We start from the raw sequence: 16,236 nt of genomic DNA, 5'->3' as shown, positions 1-16,236 counted from the left end.
CGCCATTCTAAGTGAACCTAGATGTCTGTGTGTGTGTGTGTTGTCTCTGTGTGTTTGTCGTCTCTGTGTGCGCGTCGTCTCTCTATGTGTTGTCGTCTCTGTGTGTGTGTCGTCTCTGTGTCTGTGTTGTCTCTATGTGTGTGTCGTCTCTGTGTATGTGTGTGTGTGTGACGTCATTTTAAAAGGTATAACAATTATTTATTTAACAGAAATCCTTGCCTTCAATTGAACGGAAAAAAATATAAGAATTATTTATTTAACAGAAATTCTCGCTTTTTTGAACGAACACCATGTAAAGAAAAAATCACACTGGCTTAAAACAAAAATAAAGTTTTTTTTAAATCTACTGAGATTCAGATCCATGCATTCAAGGCATAAATTTGTGGGCCCTCTTCCTATCTAACCAATTTCATCCAAAGTTTATTTGTGCTAAGATGCCCAGTATAAAAAATAATCTTGACATTTGATTGTTCCTGGGTTAACATACAGTTAGCCCTTCGAAAAATGAAAATAAAAAACGCCCACGTATGTTCAATTCCATAGGACCACTTTTTGGTGCTATGATCATTTTATTAACCCTATACATTCCTATTTCTGGATCTCAATCTCAATTTTTGCTCTAATTCTGTCGATATAGCTATGGAGAACTTTCACAGGGTCATTTAAAATAATGCTCACGTTTTCCACGGGGAAGCCAAAATATCCCCTTTATGTTTGTAAATGGCTTAGAGCAGATTCTAACAGCTAAGTATCAGGCAATTCCAGAGACATTTCACTCTTTTTCTCTTATAACCATGTTTTTTCAGGACTCAATTCACTAATTGTAAAGTTATCGTTAAAAATGTCCCCGGAAGAATTAGGCCCAACAATTTGCATAAAACTGTCCATTTCTTCAGATGTAAATTGAAAATCCAGGGTGATATCAAATAAAGTACCGTCGCTAACCTCTGGCCAGAGGGTGCAATGACCAAGGATACTTTGAAGTCACGGACCAGGGAAGGCATACTTTTTCACAGCTTCCGCCTGAAAATATTAAAGTAAGGTATTAAGTTTTTTTTTTTGACGAAAATCTTATCACAATTACAACACACTTTTCTTTTTTTTTATTAAACAATATTTTTTTTAAACTGAAAAGTTACACCCCCCCCCCAACCCCCCTCCCCCTCCCCCTGGGAGAACCCTTGGGAACCGGGAGCTTCCTTCGAGGTAGGAGGATTGATGCCCTTTCGAGTTGGGATATCGGACTTCATAGCACTGTTAAAAGAGAACAGTCTCAAATTCTTTCTCGAATGCATCTTTTAATGAAAATAATTGCATTAAATGCCCCAAAATAATGTTTCTTGACATCATTATGAAGACACATTTGGAGATTATTAAAAAGAGCTTCTTATCGCAAAAAGACGTCCTGTTACAAGGAAACCCCTGAATAAAATTCAATGAGGATTAAATATCGATGGAGTAAGTTGATAAGAACCCGGATGTGCGCGAGAGCTTAACGAAAAAATACCAGTTTAAAGAGTGCTTGATAACTGTGACATAGCAAATGGTTTTTTTTTTTAAAATATTTAGTTTTGTTTAAAATGTATATTGGAATTATTTAATTAGAATTAGTCTTGTTTAGAAGTTACAATGTAAGGTTTTTTTTTTATAGAAATGCGTGATAAGTATTCCTTTATATAATGCTAATTTGGCTATTGAAAGAAAATGAAATAATTTAGAAACAAATTTTAAGTTTTACCCATCAAAAGCTATGTGCCTGAGAAAATTTTGTCTTATTTTTGAAAAAAAAGGAAAAAAAAAATATATACACTTACAAGTTCTGGCTGTACATCAGAAGTCTCTGGCAAGGCTTGAAGGGGAGTGTCCCTCCTATCTTGATCTGATGAGGCTGAGGCATTATATGAAGCAGCACATTCCCTTTTTAACTTCCTTCCAGCTTGCGTGGAGCTAACACTGGCGTCAGAGAACCCAAACATTTAAAGATTTGCGGCCAGTGGCAGGTCCTAGTCATGTGTAATTCTGCCAGTATATTTGATAATAGATGGTCTTGTGGCTTTACTCCATCTTGCCTTCTTTTCCAGAGGGGCACTATAGCACGTATCTTCTTTCTTTAAAAAAAAGACAAAAATTAAGCATGAAAAAAAATGCATTTTGAGATTTGGAAAATAATTAAGTTGATGTTAGGCATCTAAAGTAGTCTAAAAACATCTTGATTTCAAAATCAGGGGTTTCTAATTACTTTTTTTACCAACTGAATCTTAATTCGACAAGAACTGAGTTTGCCACGAAATTTTACAAAACCTCACCTGAGTCTTTTTTTTTCTGCTTAGAAAAAGTTGCAAGATGCTTATCTTTCTGCTAAAAAGCTGGCAGGGGGGATGGGGCCATTTTGGTCCTTGGGTCATAAAGATTAAGAATCCACGGATTATTCTGATTTAAACAGGGTGCAATATGTGCCTATTTTTTGCATTAAAAAAACTGGTGTTAAAATAGGGGGAAATGGAATTTTTTTTTTCAATTAAATAAATATTTGTATTTTCCTGTATTATCAAAATAAAATACTCATTGTTAGAAATTTAGATTTTTTAGAATGATTTTCAGCTCTTAAACTAAGGTAAGCAGCATAGATTCTAAATTGTTTTGGTTCTTCTTCTTCTAAAGACTAAAAGCACTATTAGGCTACTATGATCTAAAATATCACTGAAATACATTTTTCAGCAGTACATGGTAAAGAACTATAAGTAAGGAACAAATCAGGTTAATAGTAACCGAAACTCTAACAAGAAAGCTTTTGTAACAATACATTAAAAGAATCAACATTTTATTCTAACCCCAAATTACCGATCGAAAGCTAAGCACTTTTTCAAAAACATCCCTAATTCCTCCTCCCAGAACAATCTAAAACCACGACGATACCAATCTCGTACCACATAAGTACCCTTAGTTCTAGTGTAAGGAAAGAATTTCTTCCTTAACTTAATGACAAGACAATTTCTTTTTATTATAATAATGAGAAAATTTTACTCACCAGAAATTGCTTAGAATTATCCATTTTCTATGTAAATGTTCACAAAAATGTCAGTAGTGTTAAGTTGAATAAACTATTCAAAACTGTTGAAGAATCTAATTTGAAACCTGAATATATACAAAAAATAATTGGCAACTAAAAAAGACACACTGATTTTTCTGACACGGATTTAACCTAAAAAAAAAACTTGTATATAATGAAACATAAATTCAGTTAATTGTGTCAGGAAAACTTGATTCGAAACAGATTATACCCAACATCTTTGGTACGGGGGCGTCGTAGAATAACATGGTATTTGCTATATGTCTCGTTGAAGTATTTGCTATATGTCTAGTAGAAGTATTTGCTATATGTCCCCTAGAAGTATTTGCTATATGTCCCCTAGAAGTATTTGCTATATGTCCCGTAGAAGTATTTTCTATATGTCCCCTAGAAGTATTTGCTATATGTCCCGTAGAATTATTTGCTATATGTCTCCTAGAAATGGTACCTCTTACCCTACTATTGCTACATTTAATCACATCATTTCTGTTTTCTTTTGTTTAGTCCTATTGATTTTATTAATGATTACTCTAATCCCCCCTCCCAAATAGAATCTGGGGGAGTCTATAATGAAGCATATTTTCTGTATATACTCAAGACAATATTTGGGGGGGGGGGGCGTATTTCCTCCAACTTGTTAATTGAAGCTTGATGGGGTGTCATGTTTGCTTAATCTAGTAAATGGCGAACCTTGTCACATGTACCCCCTTCCCCTAAAAAAAAAAAAAAATTTTTAGTTTGAAAAATTTCTTAATTTATAGTGATTTTAGAACTCCCCGGGGGTGTATAAGGTTTTTATGTAAGGGGTGGTCGTATAAATTTCGAAGGTGGCTCATTTGATCTTTTTATGAGTCAAAAATTACCAGAGGATATCTACCCCCCCCCTCCCGGCCGACACACACCCCCCTTTCCCCAAATGAATTTGATTAAAATTTTGAAATAACCAGTTTGTTTGAAATAATCCACCGATTACAAAACTTCGGGGGCAATATACCCAAACCCCCAGGATCCCGGGGAAGGGTTGTAACTTATGCCCTGGGGGCATATAGAGTTTTTATGGAAGAGGTTGTCGTATAAACGTTGGAGGGGACTTAAATGATTAGAAATTTCAAATTTCTAATTGTGTTTAAGAGTCAAAAGTGACCTGATGGTACCCCCCCCCAACCCTCTTTTCCCCAAATACATCTGATAGAATTTTTTACATAGCCATTTAGTTCAAAATAGACCAAAGATCATATAACAAAAAACCCCAGGGATAACACAGCCTCCGAGAAACCAGAGGCAAGTGTTGTAATTTATGCCCCAAGGCCATATAAAGTTTTATGGAAGGGATGGTTGCATAAGCTTCGAAGGAACCTCATTCAATTTTAAATAAGAATTTCTAGTATTCTTATTGAGAGCCAAAAGTGATCGGGGGGCAACTAGCCCCCCCCCCGAACCCAAAGCCCTTTTTACCAAATGCATTCGATCAAAATTTTGATTTAGCCATTTTGTTTAAAATTGTTTAAAGATCAAATAGCGAACACTCTGAGGTCACTACACCCCCCCCCCCCAGAGCCCGGGGGCGATTGTTGTAAGCTATACACCGGGGCATATAAGGTTTTATGCAAGGGGTGGTTGTACAAATTTCAGAGTTGGCTCATTTGATTGGAAATTGAAATTTCTAGTTATCTTTTAAAGATTCATCAAAAGTGATCGGAGGGCATCTTCCCTTCCCCTCCACACGCTCTTTTCTCAAAATATATGGGATCAAAATTTCGAGATAACCATTAAGCTTGAAATAGCTGAACGATCAGATGAAAAACTACTCGGGTTCAACATACCCATCCCCAATCTGGGGGGAGGGTTGTAATTTATGTCCAGGGGGCTTATAAGGTTTCTATGGAAGAGGTGGTCGTATACACTTTAGAGGCGGCACAACCCTCCAGAGTCCCCAAGTTCTTACGGAAAAGGTGGTCATATAAACTTCGGAGGGGACTCAAATGATTAGAAATCAAAAGTTCTAGTTCCCTTTTTAAGATTCAAAAGTGATCCGATGGCAACTATTCAAATCCAGCATCAAGATAAATATCAATATTAACAGTTTATCTTGTTTGGACTACTTGACTTTTCACGAAAAAAAATACGCCACTATCTAGCATTATTTCCTCTTCAACTGGCAAGCTATACAGCTTTTGATATTTTGATTTCGATTTCCATGCCCGATTTCCACCCCTTCCATGCCCGCCCTTTCCCCAAACACATCCAATCAAATTTTGAGATAGCCATTTTGTTCTACGTAGTTGATTTCTAGATATAAATAATGTTTTTGACGAGGACACTCCCCCCACAGCCTTCAGGGCACGGCTTGTAAGTTTTGCACTGGGGGCATATAAGGTTTTTATAGAAAGCTTTGTCGTAGAAACTTCAAAAAGGACTCATTCGATTGGAAATTGAAAGGACTAGTACCCTTTTTAATAGTCGAAAGTGATTGGAGGGCAACTAACCCCCCTCTCACGTCCAACTTTTCCCCAAACACATCCAATAAACATTTTGAGATTGCCATTTTGTTCAACATAGTTTTAAATTCTGGAAATTAGGTCTTCGAGGATGACAACCCCCCCTCCCCCACAACCCTCAGGGCAAGGGTTGTAACTTATGCACTGGGGGCATATAAGGTTTTTATAGAAAGTGTTGTCGTAGAAACTTCAAAAAGGGCTCATTCGATTGGAAATTTAAATGGTTAGTGACCTTTATAATTGTCAAAAGTGATTGGAAGGCAACTAACACCTCTTCCACGCCCACCATTTCCCCAAACACATCCAATCAAAATCTTGAGATAACCATTTCATTCAACGGAGTTGGAAGTCCTGGAAATTATATCTTTGAGCCGGACACTTCCCCCACAGTCTTCAGGGCAAGGGCTATAAGTTATGCCCTGGGGGCATATGTGGTTCTTATGGAAGGAATGCTCGTATAAACTTCAGAGAGGGCTAATTTGATTGGACGTTGAAAGTTCTACTTCACTTTTTAAAAAGTGACTTCACGTCAAAAGATATCAGAGGGTAACCAGCCCCCCCCCCACGCCCTTTTTTCCAAAATGTATCCGATAAAAATTTTGACATAGCTATTTTGTTAAAAATAGTTCTAACATCATATGACAAAAGTACCGCTGACGACACAGCCCCCAGGGCCCGGGGGTAGGCGTTGCAAGTTATACCCAGGGGGTATAAATGGTTCTTATGGAAGGGATCGTCGTATACACTTCAAAGAGGGCTCATTTGATTGGAAATTGAAAGTTCTAGTTTACTTTTTAAGAGTCAAAAGATGTTGGAGGGCACCTAGCCCCCCCCCCCTCCCCGCGCTTTTTTACTCAAATGCATCCAATAAGACATTTGAGATAGTCATTAAAAAAAAAAATTCAAAGACCATACAACGAAAACTCAAGGGTCGACACACCCCCCAAGGGCCTGAGGGCAGGCGTTGTAAGTTATGCACTGGGGGAATATATGGTTCTTATGGAAGGGATGCTGGTAAAAACTTCAGAGAGGGCTCATTTGATTGGAATTTGAGACTTCTAGTTAAGTTTTTGAGAGTCAAAAGAGATTGGAGGGCAAATAGCCCCCCCCACGCTCTTTTCCCCCCAAATACATCCGATAAAAATTTTGAGATAGCCTTTAAGTTAAAAATTATTCAAAAGTCAAATAACAAAAACTCAGGTGCCGACACAACCCCCAGGGCCCCTGGGCAGGTGTTGTATGTTCTGCCCTGGGGCATATATGGTTCTTGTGAAATTCATGCTCGTATAAACTTCAGAGAGGGCTCATTTGATTGTAAACTGAAAGTTCGAGCTCACTTTTAATGGTCGAAAGAGATCCGAGAGTACCTAGCCCTCCCCCCAACGCCTGCTTTCTTCAAATACATCTGATGAAAATTTTGAGATAGAAATTTTGTTAAAAATAGTTCAAAGGTCGGATAAAAAGAACTCCGGTGTCAATAAAACCCCCCAGGACCCTGGGAAAGACTTTATAAGTTTTCAAACAGTTCGTGGTAACGAACTGTAAGTAAGGAGCGACCCGGCTCAATGGTAAACGAAACTCTAAAACACGGAATTTTGGTACCAATAGATACATCAAAAGAATCAGATTTTAATTCTGATTTCAAATATATAAGTTTCATCAAGTTTAATCTTACCCATCAAAAGTTACGCGCCTGAGAAAATTTGGCTGATTTTGGAAAAAAGGGGGAAAGACCCCCTAAAAGCTATAGAACCTTAATGAAATTCACAACATCATATTCAGCGTATCAGAGAACCCCTACTGTAGAGGTTTCAAGCTCCTATCTACAAAAATGTGGAATTGTGCATTTTTTGTCAGAAGAAAGATCACGGATGCGTGTTTATTTGTTTGTTTGTTTGTTTTTTTTTGTTTTTTTTTCTTTTCCGCAGGGGTAATCGTATTGACCCAGTGGCCCTAGAATATCGTAGGAGGGCTCATTGGAACGAAAATTAAAAGTTCTAGTGCCCTTTTTAAGTGACAAAAAAATGGAGGGCAACTAGGCCCCCCTCCCACGCTCATTTTTTTCTCAAAGTCACCCAATTAAAATTTTTAGATAGCCATTTTGTTCAGCATAGTTGAAAATCTAATAAATGTGTCTTCTACGATGACTTAATCCGCCACAGATCCCAGGGGAAGGGCTGCAAGTTATGAACTTTGCCCATTGCTTACATATTGTATTGGTTATTGGGAAGTATACAAACATTTTCAGGAATAATTTTTTTCTGGTGGGGGGGCTGTAAGAGGGGGTTACTCGGGATAATCTTTCTGTGGAGGATGTTTGTTTGGGGCAAGGGACATTTCTATGAAGGGGGCGCCGGATTTCCAAGCATTATTTAAAAATCGATCAGAAATTAAATTAAAAAAAAACAAGTTTTTTCAACTGACAGTAAGAAGCAACATTAGAACTTAAAATGAACAGAAATTATTACGTATATGAGGGGGTTCTTCCCCAAGTCAATACCTCGCTCTTTACGCTACAGTTTTTTTAGTGCTTTCAAAAGAGCTATCTATTGTAATTAAACGGCCTTTGTGATTCAGGGGTTTGTGAATTAAATTTAGTTTTTCACTTTTAACGTAAAGAGCGTGGTATTGACTAAGGGGAGAACCCCCTCATATACTTAATAACATATACGTGATAAAAAAAAAAAACAAAAAAAAAACAAGCGATACGGCTCAATAGTAATCGAAACTTTTAAAAACGGAACTTTGATATCAATAAATGTATCAAAAGAATGAGCTTATAATGCTGATTCTAAATATATGAATTTTATTAAGTTTAGTATTACTCATCAAAGGCTACGAGCCTGAGAAAATTTACCTGATTTTTTAAAGAGGTGGGAACATCCCCTAAAAGTGAAAGAATTTTATTGAAAATCACATCGTCAGATTCAGCGTATTAGAAAACCCTATAACATAGGTTTCAAGCTCATATCTGCAAAAATCTGTAACTTTCTATTTTTTGCCAGAAGAAAAATATACGAATATAGAAGTTCGTTACGCAAGTTAATTTGTAAATTACGTCAGAACCAAATTTGGAGACAACCATTTAGCAAAAGAAAAGTAAAATTTTTATGCAAATTTTGTTTACTTATTCAATGACGGTGAGCCAAAATAAAAGCTGCATTAACTAAAAAACTATCAGAAATTAAATAAAAAAAACAAGTTTTTTAAACTGAAAGTAAGGAGCGACATTAAAACTTAAAACAAACAGACATTATTCAGTATATGAAAGGGGCTGTCCCCTCCTCAACGCCTTGCTCTTTACGCTAAAGTTTGACTCTGTCTCACAACTTTATTTTTTAGAACAGTAAAACACTTTATCGTAAGGAGCGAGGCGTTGAGGAGGGGGCCGCCCCTTTCATAGACGGAATAATTTCTGTTCGTTTTAAGTTTTAATGTCGCTCCTTACTTTCAGTTTAAAAAACTTGTTTTTTTATTATTTAATGTCCTAAAGGCATGTGTTGTTCCTGTGAAAGAGATGCTCGTATAAACATCGGAGAGGGCTCACTTGATTGGAATTTGAAAGTTCTTGTTCAGTTTTAAGAGTCAAAAGAGATCGGAGGGCAACTAGCCCCCTTGAACCCCCCCCCCCCCACTCAACGCCCTAAATGCATCAGATAAAAATTTTAGATAGACATTTTGTTAAAAAATAGTTCAAAGCTCAGTTAACGAAAACTCCGGTGTCGACACAGCCCCCAGGGCCCGGGGGTAGGCGTTGTAAGCCATGCCCAGGGGGCGTATATGGTTGTTATGGAAGGAATGCTCGTACAAACTTCATAGAGGGCTAATTTGATTGGAAATTGAAAGTTGTAATTCACTTTTTAAGAGTCAGAAGTGATCGGAGGGCAGCTAGCCCCCCCACACTCTATTATTTTTTCCCAGAGGCACTTAATATAGAAGGGGTTTTCGTATAAACTTCAAATGGGGTTCATTCAATTGGACATCGAGAGTTCTAGTGCTCTTTTTAGGAGTAAAACGTGATCGGAGGACAACTACCCCCCCCCCGTCCAAGCCCTTTCCCCCAATTGCATCTGATAAAAAATTTGAGGGAGCCATTTTGTTAAAAATAGTTCAAAGACCATATAACAAGAACTCCTTTATATATGGCCATTTCGTTAAAACTAGTTTCAAAGGTCAGATAAGAAAAACTTCTGTGTCGACGCAGCCCCCCAGGGGCAAGGGTTGTATGTAAATCCCTGGGGGCATATATGGTTCTTATGGAAGGTATGCTCGTATAAACTCCGGAGAGTGCTCATTTGATTTGAAATTAAAGTTCTAGTTCACTTTTAAAGAGTCAAAAGATATTGGAGGGCAACTAGCCCCTTCCTCCATGCTCCTTTTTCATCAAACTCATCCGATAAGAACTTTGAGATAACCATTTAAAAAAAAAATAGTTCAAAGATCATATAATGAAAACTCCGGGGTCGACACAACCCCCAAGAGCCCGGAGGCGGGCGTTGTAAGTAATGCTCTTATGGAAGGGATATAGTTCTTATCGAAGGGATTCTCGTATAAACCCCGAAGAGGGCTCATATGATTGGAAATTGAAAGTTCTCGTTCACCTTTTAAGAGTCAAAAGAGATCGAAGGGCAACTAGCCCCCCTCTTCACATCCTACTCTCCTCAAACCCATCCGATAAAAACTTTGAGAGAACTATTTTTTTCAAAATGGTTCAAAGATCATGTAACAAAAACTCCTGGGTCGACACAATCCTTCAGGGCCCGGGGTAAGCGTTGTAAGTTATGCCTGGAGGGCATATACAGCTTTCGTGGAAGGAATGCTCTTATAAACTTCAGAGGGCTCATTTGATTGTAAATTGAAAGTTCTAGTTCAATTTTTAAGAGTCAAAAGAGATCAGAGGCAACTATCCCCCCCCCCGCCCCTTTTCCCTTAAATGCATCCGATAAAATTTTAGAGATAGCAATTTTTTTAAAAGTACTTCAAAGGTCAGAGAAAAAAACTCCGTTGTCGACAAAACCCCCCGGAGTCTGGGGGCAGGCGTTGCAAGTTATGCCCTGGTGGCATATATGGTTCTTATGGAAGGGATGCTCATATAAACTTCAGAGAGGGCTGATGTGAATGGAAATTGAAAGTTATAGTTCAATTTTTAAGAGTCAAAAGAGATCGGAGGGCCCCTAACCCCCACCACGCCCTTTTTTCCCCAAACCCATTTGATAAAATTTTTGAGATAGCCATTTTTTAAAATAGTTCAAAGGTCAGATAACAAAAAAAAACCGTGTCGACACAACCCCCCGGGGTTCAGGGATCAGGCATTGTAAGCTATGTTCTGGGGCCGTATATGGTTCTTATGAAAGGGATGCTCGTATAAACTTCAGAGAGGGATCATTTGAATGAAAATTAAAAGTTCTATTTCATTTTCTCAGAGCAAAAAAAGATCAAAGGGCAACTAGTCCCGTCCACCCTCCACGCCTTTGGGTTTATCGGATGGATAAACCCATCCGATAAAAATTTGAGGTGACCATTTTTTTAAAACTAGTTCAAACATCAGATATTAAAACTACGGGGTCGTCACCACCCAGGGCACAGGGACAGGCGTTATAAATTATACTCTGGGAGTATATATGGTTCTTATAGAGGGGATGCTCGTATAAACATCAGAGAGGGCTCATTTGATTGAAAATAGAAAGTTCTAGTTAACTTTTACAGAGTCAAAAGAGACAGAAGGGAACTTAGCCCCCCACCCACGCCCTTTTTCTCCAAAGCCATCTGATAAAATTTTGAGATAGCAATTTTGTTAAAAATGATTCAAACACCAGATAATAAAAACTCCGAGGTTGACACAACCCCAGTTTTTGACTTTGATTTTGTTACTTTGATACCAGTTGTAATACTTTGATGAACATTTGATTTTTTTTTAAGTTTGATTTCGAAATAAGGAACTTTAAAAAACTTGAAACTTTTTGCAATCAAAAACGAACAAAAATTAATTTAAAAAAAACTTTCCTAAAAATAAGTTTTTCAAAGAAAAGTAAAGGCAATTTTGAAATCAAGCTAAGCAGATACAAATACCTGTTAAAATTCAAACTCAAAACGACCAGAAATTACTATTAAAGAATAAATGATATCCAAAACGAACAGGAATTAAGTAAACAATCATAGCAAAAAACATACAACAAGTAATAATATGAATGAATAAATAGATCTTAAAGCGAGTTATGCTTAGATTGAATACGAAAATCAAGCTTGGAACGAACAAGAGTTTCGGTATCGCCTCCTTCTCTCACTGTAAAAGTCTAAAACCTACTGTGTCTTTGAAAAACTTATTTTTCGGAATTTTTTTAAATTAATTTTAATAAGTAACAACTTTTCAAGATAAAAATATGAAACAGACAAGCGCAATAACATGGTTTGGGATATAATACGGGACATTAATGGAATAAGACTGTATTGAAACTCACTAGATGATTTTTAAAATCGCAATAAATCATTTCGAGAAAATAAAAGTGATAGACTTACTTCGTATTTTGGGCTCAACACTATTCGTGCTGATATTAATTGTAAAACAATGCTAAACAAGTTGCATCATGGTAACTACGACGATTTTGTGTAAAAATGAGGCAAAAACAAATAATCATTCAAACAAGACTCGTTTTTATATATTTTTGAATGGGGCCATGTGTGGTCACTGTTGCCTTGTTTGGTACCTCAGACTTGTTAGCCAATTATAAATAAAGCTTTAGCTATTGTTTAAATTGGTAATTGTATAACTTCTAACCACTTTCCATCATTTAGGAATGGAAGGGAAACATCAACTGGGCTCAATGTTTACCAGCAAAAAAAAGAAGACCCAGCCGCTTTCACTTCCATGTTTTTCAACATACCTTGTAAGTAACACTCCTTTTTTTAATCTTTTCCATTTATTATCTTCCTTGTTGTATGGAAAATTTCCTTGTAAACAAAGTAAATACGGTACTTATCTCTTATGCCCACCACACTCAACAATTAGGCTGCGTAAAACTCGAAAACCAACCAGTTTTATCTGTCTGTGGTAAGAGACAATTAGCTTACGCTGAGTGAAAAGCAAGTGGCGGGTGACATAATACATTGGACATATTTGATTGGGCTATATATTTGCAGATTAGGGGGGTTGGTAAAGTGTTTGGATAGCATGAAGTTGGAAAATAATTACTGTCTGACCTTTGGCTGTCTTCATAATATGCTACTTCATAATATGCAGAATAATTATAGCTGACACATTTTGCATGCAGACCCGCTATACTTTACTCCCATCCCTCCCAATGTAAAAATATATATTCCAAATTTGATTCTAAAGTATTATATTTTCATCCTGTATTGGTATTCTTTATTAGGATTGACCTAAATACTCTTCTTGAGTGTAGTGGGTGTATGAGATAAGTACCGTAAATACAAATTATAGATTACTACGCTTGTCAAAAAGTCTTCAATTCTTAATGGACGGCTCGCACACTGATACAAAAAGTAAATGGAGTTTATAATACTTCTTTACTCAGAGAAACAAGTATCTTGTAACAGTTTACATTTAATTATTTGTGACCATTTAGATTTTAAGTTGAAAATAACAGCAGTTCTAGGCAATATTTTTTTTTCTCTTTCTCTCTCTCTCTCTCTCTCTATATATATATATATATATCTATCTCTTTCCAAAATATTAAAGCGCGTTTTGCTGTTATCATCATCCTATTGCATGTTTGTCCTATATTATATAGCCAATAGTTAATTTATAACTATCAGTCACAATATAACCTGGTTTGGTCCTACATCAAATATGCCCAATTTGCAATCTATCCGTAACCTATTTCCAAATGCAGGGGGAATGCTGCAGCAATCACTCAAGCAGTGTTCTTTTTGTGCTAGTATTATACAAACGCGCTAAAAAAAGTCGCTTTTGAAAATATTAAATAAAAAAAACAAGTTTTTTTTAACTGAAAGTAAGGAACGACGTTAAAACTTAAAACGAACAGAAATTATTCCGTATATGAAAGGGGCTGTCCCCTCCTCAACGCCTCGCTCTTTACGCTAAAGTTTTTTATTGTTTAAAAAATAGAGTTGCGAGAAAGTCAAACTTTAGTGTAAAGAGCGAGGCGTTGAGGAGGGGACAGCCACTTTCATATACGGAATTATTTCTGTTCGTTTTAAGTTTTAACGTCGTTCCTGACTTTCAGTTAAAATAACTTGTTTTTTTCTATTTAATTTTTGAACGTTTTTGAATTAATGCAGGTTTTTATTTTGGCTCACCGTACATAAGTAATTAAAACAAAATTTGCATATTAATTTTAATTTTTTTGGTTAAATGGCTTTCTCGAAAGTTGTTTAATTTTATTTACGAACCTTTTTATTAGTAATAAATATACGTAACTTACGTAACCAACTTCTATATTCATATATTTTTAATACATATATTAGGGGGTTCGCCCCTAGTCAATACCCTGCTCTTTAAGCAAAGGTTCGAATTTTTTTTCCAATTCATTAAAAATGAACCCTTAATCACAATCAGTTGATCAGTTGAAATCAGTTGAAAAACTTTTTTTTTTATTTAATTTCTGATCTTTTTCTTTAACAATGCTGGGAAATCTGGCGCCCCCTTCATAGCAATGTCCCTTCCCCCATGAAACTTCCTTCATGGAAAGATCCTCCTTCATATGTGGGAGGAGGCCTAGTTGCCCTCCATTTTTTGGTCACTTAAAAAGGGCACTAGAACTTTTAATTTCATTTCTAATGAGCCCTCCCACGATATTTTAGGACCACTGGGTCGATACGATCACCCCTGGGAAAAAAACAACAACAAATAAACACGCATCCGTGATCTTTCTTCTGGCAAAAAAAATGCAAAATTCCACATTTTTGTAGATAAGATCTTGAAGCCTCTGCAGTAGGGTTCTCTAATACGTTGAATATGATGGTGTGATTTTCATTAAGGTTCTAAAATTTTTAGGGGGTCTTTCCCCCTTTTTTCGAAAATCAGCCAAATTTTCTCAGGCGCGTAACCTTTGATGGGTAGGACTAAACTTGATGAACATTATATATTTGAATTCAGCATTGAAATCTGATTCTTTTGATGTATCTATTGCTATCAAAAACCCGTTTTATAGAATTTCGGTTACCATTGAGCCGGGTTGCTCCTTACTTACAGTTCGTTACCACGAACTGTTTGATAGTAATGTTAAGAGTTTTAAACCAATGAATTTACCTTCCTACATTGAAGTTTGTGGGTTTTTTATTTTTCCTTTATGTCACAATTTCCAGCATCAAATCCTATGACTGACCTCAAACACTAGCCGTACTATCTTATTTTGTATGCCTCTTGATATTCCTTTGACTTTTGTCCAAAGGGATTTTTTGTAGATGTACTCTGTCAGACAAAATATATCAAATAAAAATGTAGTTCAGGCAAATTTCCTAAATCGAACAAACTTGGGAGTAGAATAGGTATAATGAATTTGAGGGCGCCCCTGTACCAAACAGGTTTCTGGTAGGTATAATCTGGTTTGGTAGGTATAATCTGGTTAGGTGGGTATAATCACATTGCCTATTCAAAGGTAGCGTGCAATTTAAACTGTATCAATTATTTTATTCCAGTTTTTCTAAACCAGTATTGTCTATAACTTAATTTACGTAGGTTAAATTTTCGGTGGTTAAGAAAGCGTAACGAGTAACTAAAGTATGAGGAATGGGGATGCTATAATTAGAATGGTTTTAAGTTAAGAATTGTGATGTAAAAATAACTCAGTTATTTGCTTGCGTGCTTTTAAATTCTAATGTTATTTGCTCTTCTGTATTCTGTGTTAAATAAGTAGTTTTTTGTATCTGTTAAAAGAGCTTTATGGGGTTTGAGAGACTCGGTTGCCTGATTCCGTGTGGTTTTTCTTTATTTAGTGATCATGAAAAACGAAGTTTTAGTTTTAAATAAGTAGTTTTTGTATCTGTTAAAAGAGCTTTAAGGGGTTTGAGAGACTCTGTTGCATGATTCCTTGTGGTTTTTCTTTAATAATTGCTCATTAATAACGAACTTTTTGTTTTAAATAAGTAGTTTTTGTATATTTAAAAAGAGCTTTAAGGGGTTTGAGAGACTATGTTGCCTGATTCCGTGTGGTTTTTCTTTACTTGGTGCACATTAAAAACGAATTTTTTGTTTTAAATAAGTAGTTCTTGTATCTTTTAAAAGAGCTTTAAGGGGTTTGAGAGACTCTGTTTCCTGATTCCGTGTGGTTTTTCTTTACTTATTTCCCATTAAAAACAAAATTTTTGTTGTAAATAAGTAGTTCTTGTATCTTTTAAAAGAGCTTTGCGGGGTTTGAGAGACTCTGTTGCCTGATTCCGTGTGGTTTTTCTTTACTTGATACCCATTAAAAACGAAATTTTTGTGTTAAATAAGTAGTTCTTGTATCTTTCAAAAGAGCTTTGAGGGTTTTGAGAGGCTCTGTTGTCTGATTCCTTGTGGTTTTTCTTTACTTAGTGCTCATTCAAAACGAAATATTGGTTGTAAATAAGTAGTTCTTGTATCTTTTAAAATATCTTTTCGGGGTTTGAGAGACTCGGTTGTCTGATTCCGTGTGGTTTTTCTTTACTTGGTGCCCATTAAAAACAAAATTTTTGTGTTAAATAAGTAGTTTTTTGTATCTTTTAAAA

The 16,236-nt window shown here is 36.2% G+C and overlaps 1 protein-coding gene across 1 annotated transcript in view; it reads left to right on the top strand.

Annotated features, from left to right (window-relative positions):
- Positions 1–16,236, top strand: part of LOC148952201 (uncharacterized) — a 71,701-nt gene that overhangs the window by 28,923 nt on the left and 26,542 nt on the right. Inside the window, exon 3 of the mRNA XM_089089152.1 lies at positions 12,361–12,452. Within this exon, the coding sequence (XP_088945278.1) occupies positions 12,361–12,452 (92 nt within the window). The remainder of the gene's footprint in view (positions 1–12,360; positions 12,453–16,236) is intronic.

The sequence above is a fragment of the Artemia sp. Qi Xiang Cuo genome, chromosome 5, assembly GCF_049724085.1.
Source record: "Artemia sp. Qi Xiang Cuo chromosome 5, ASM4972408v1, whole genome shotgun sequence".
Classification (NCBI taxonomy): domain Eukaryota; kingdom Metazoa; phylum Arthropoda; class Branchiopoda; order Anostraca; family Artemiidae; genus Artemia; species Artemia sp. Qi Xiang Cuo.
This window is presented reverse-complemented; position numbering and strand designations above follow the sequence as displayed.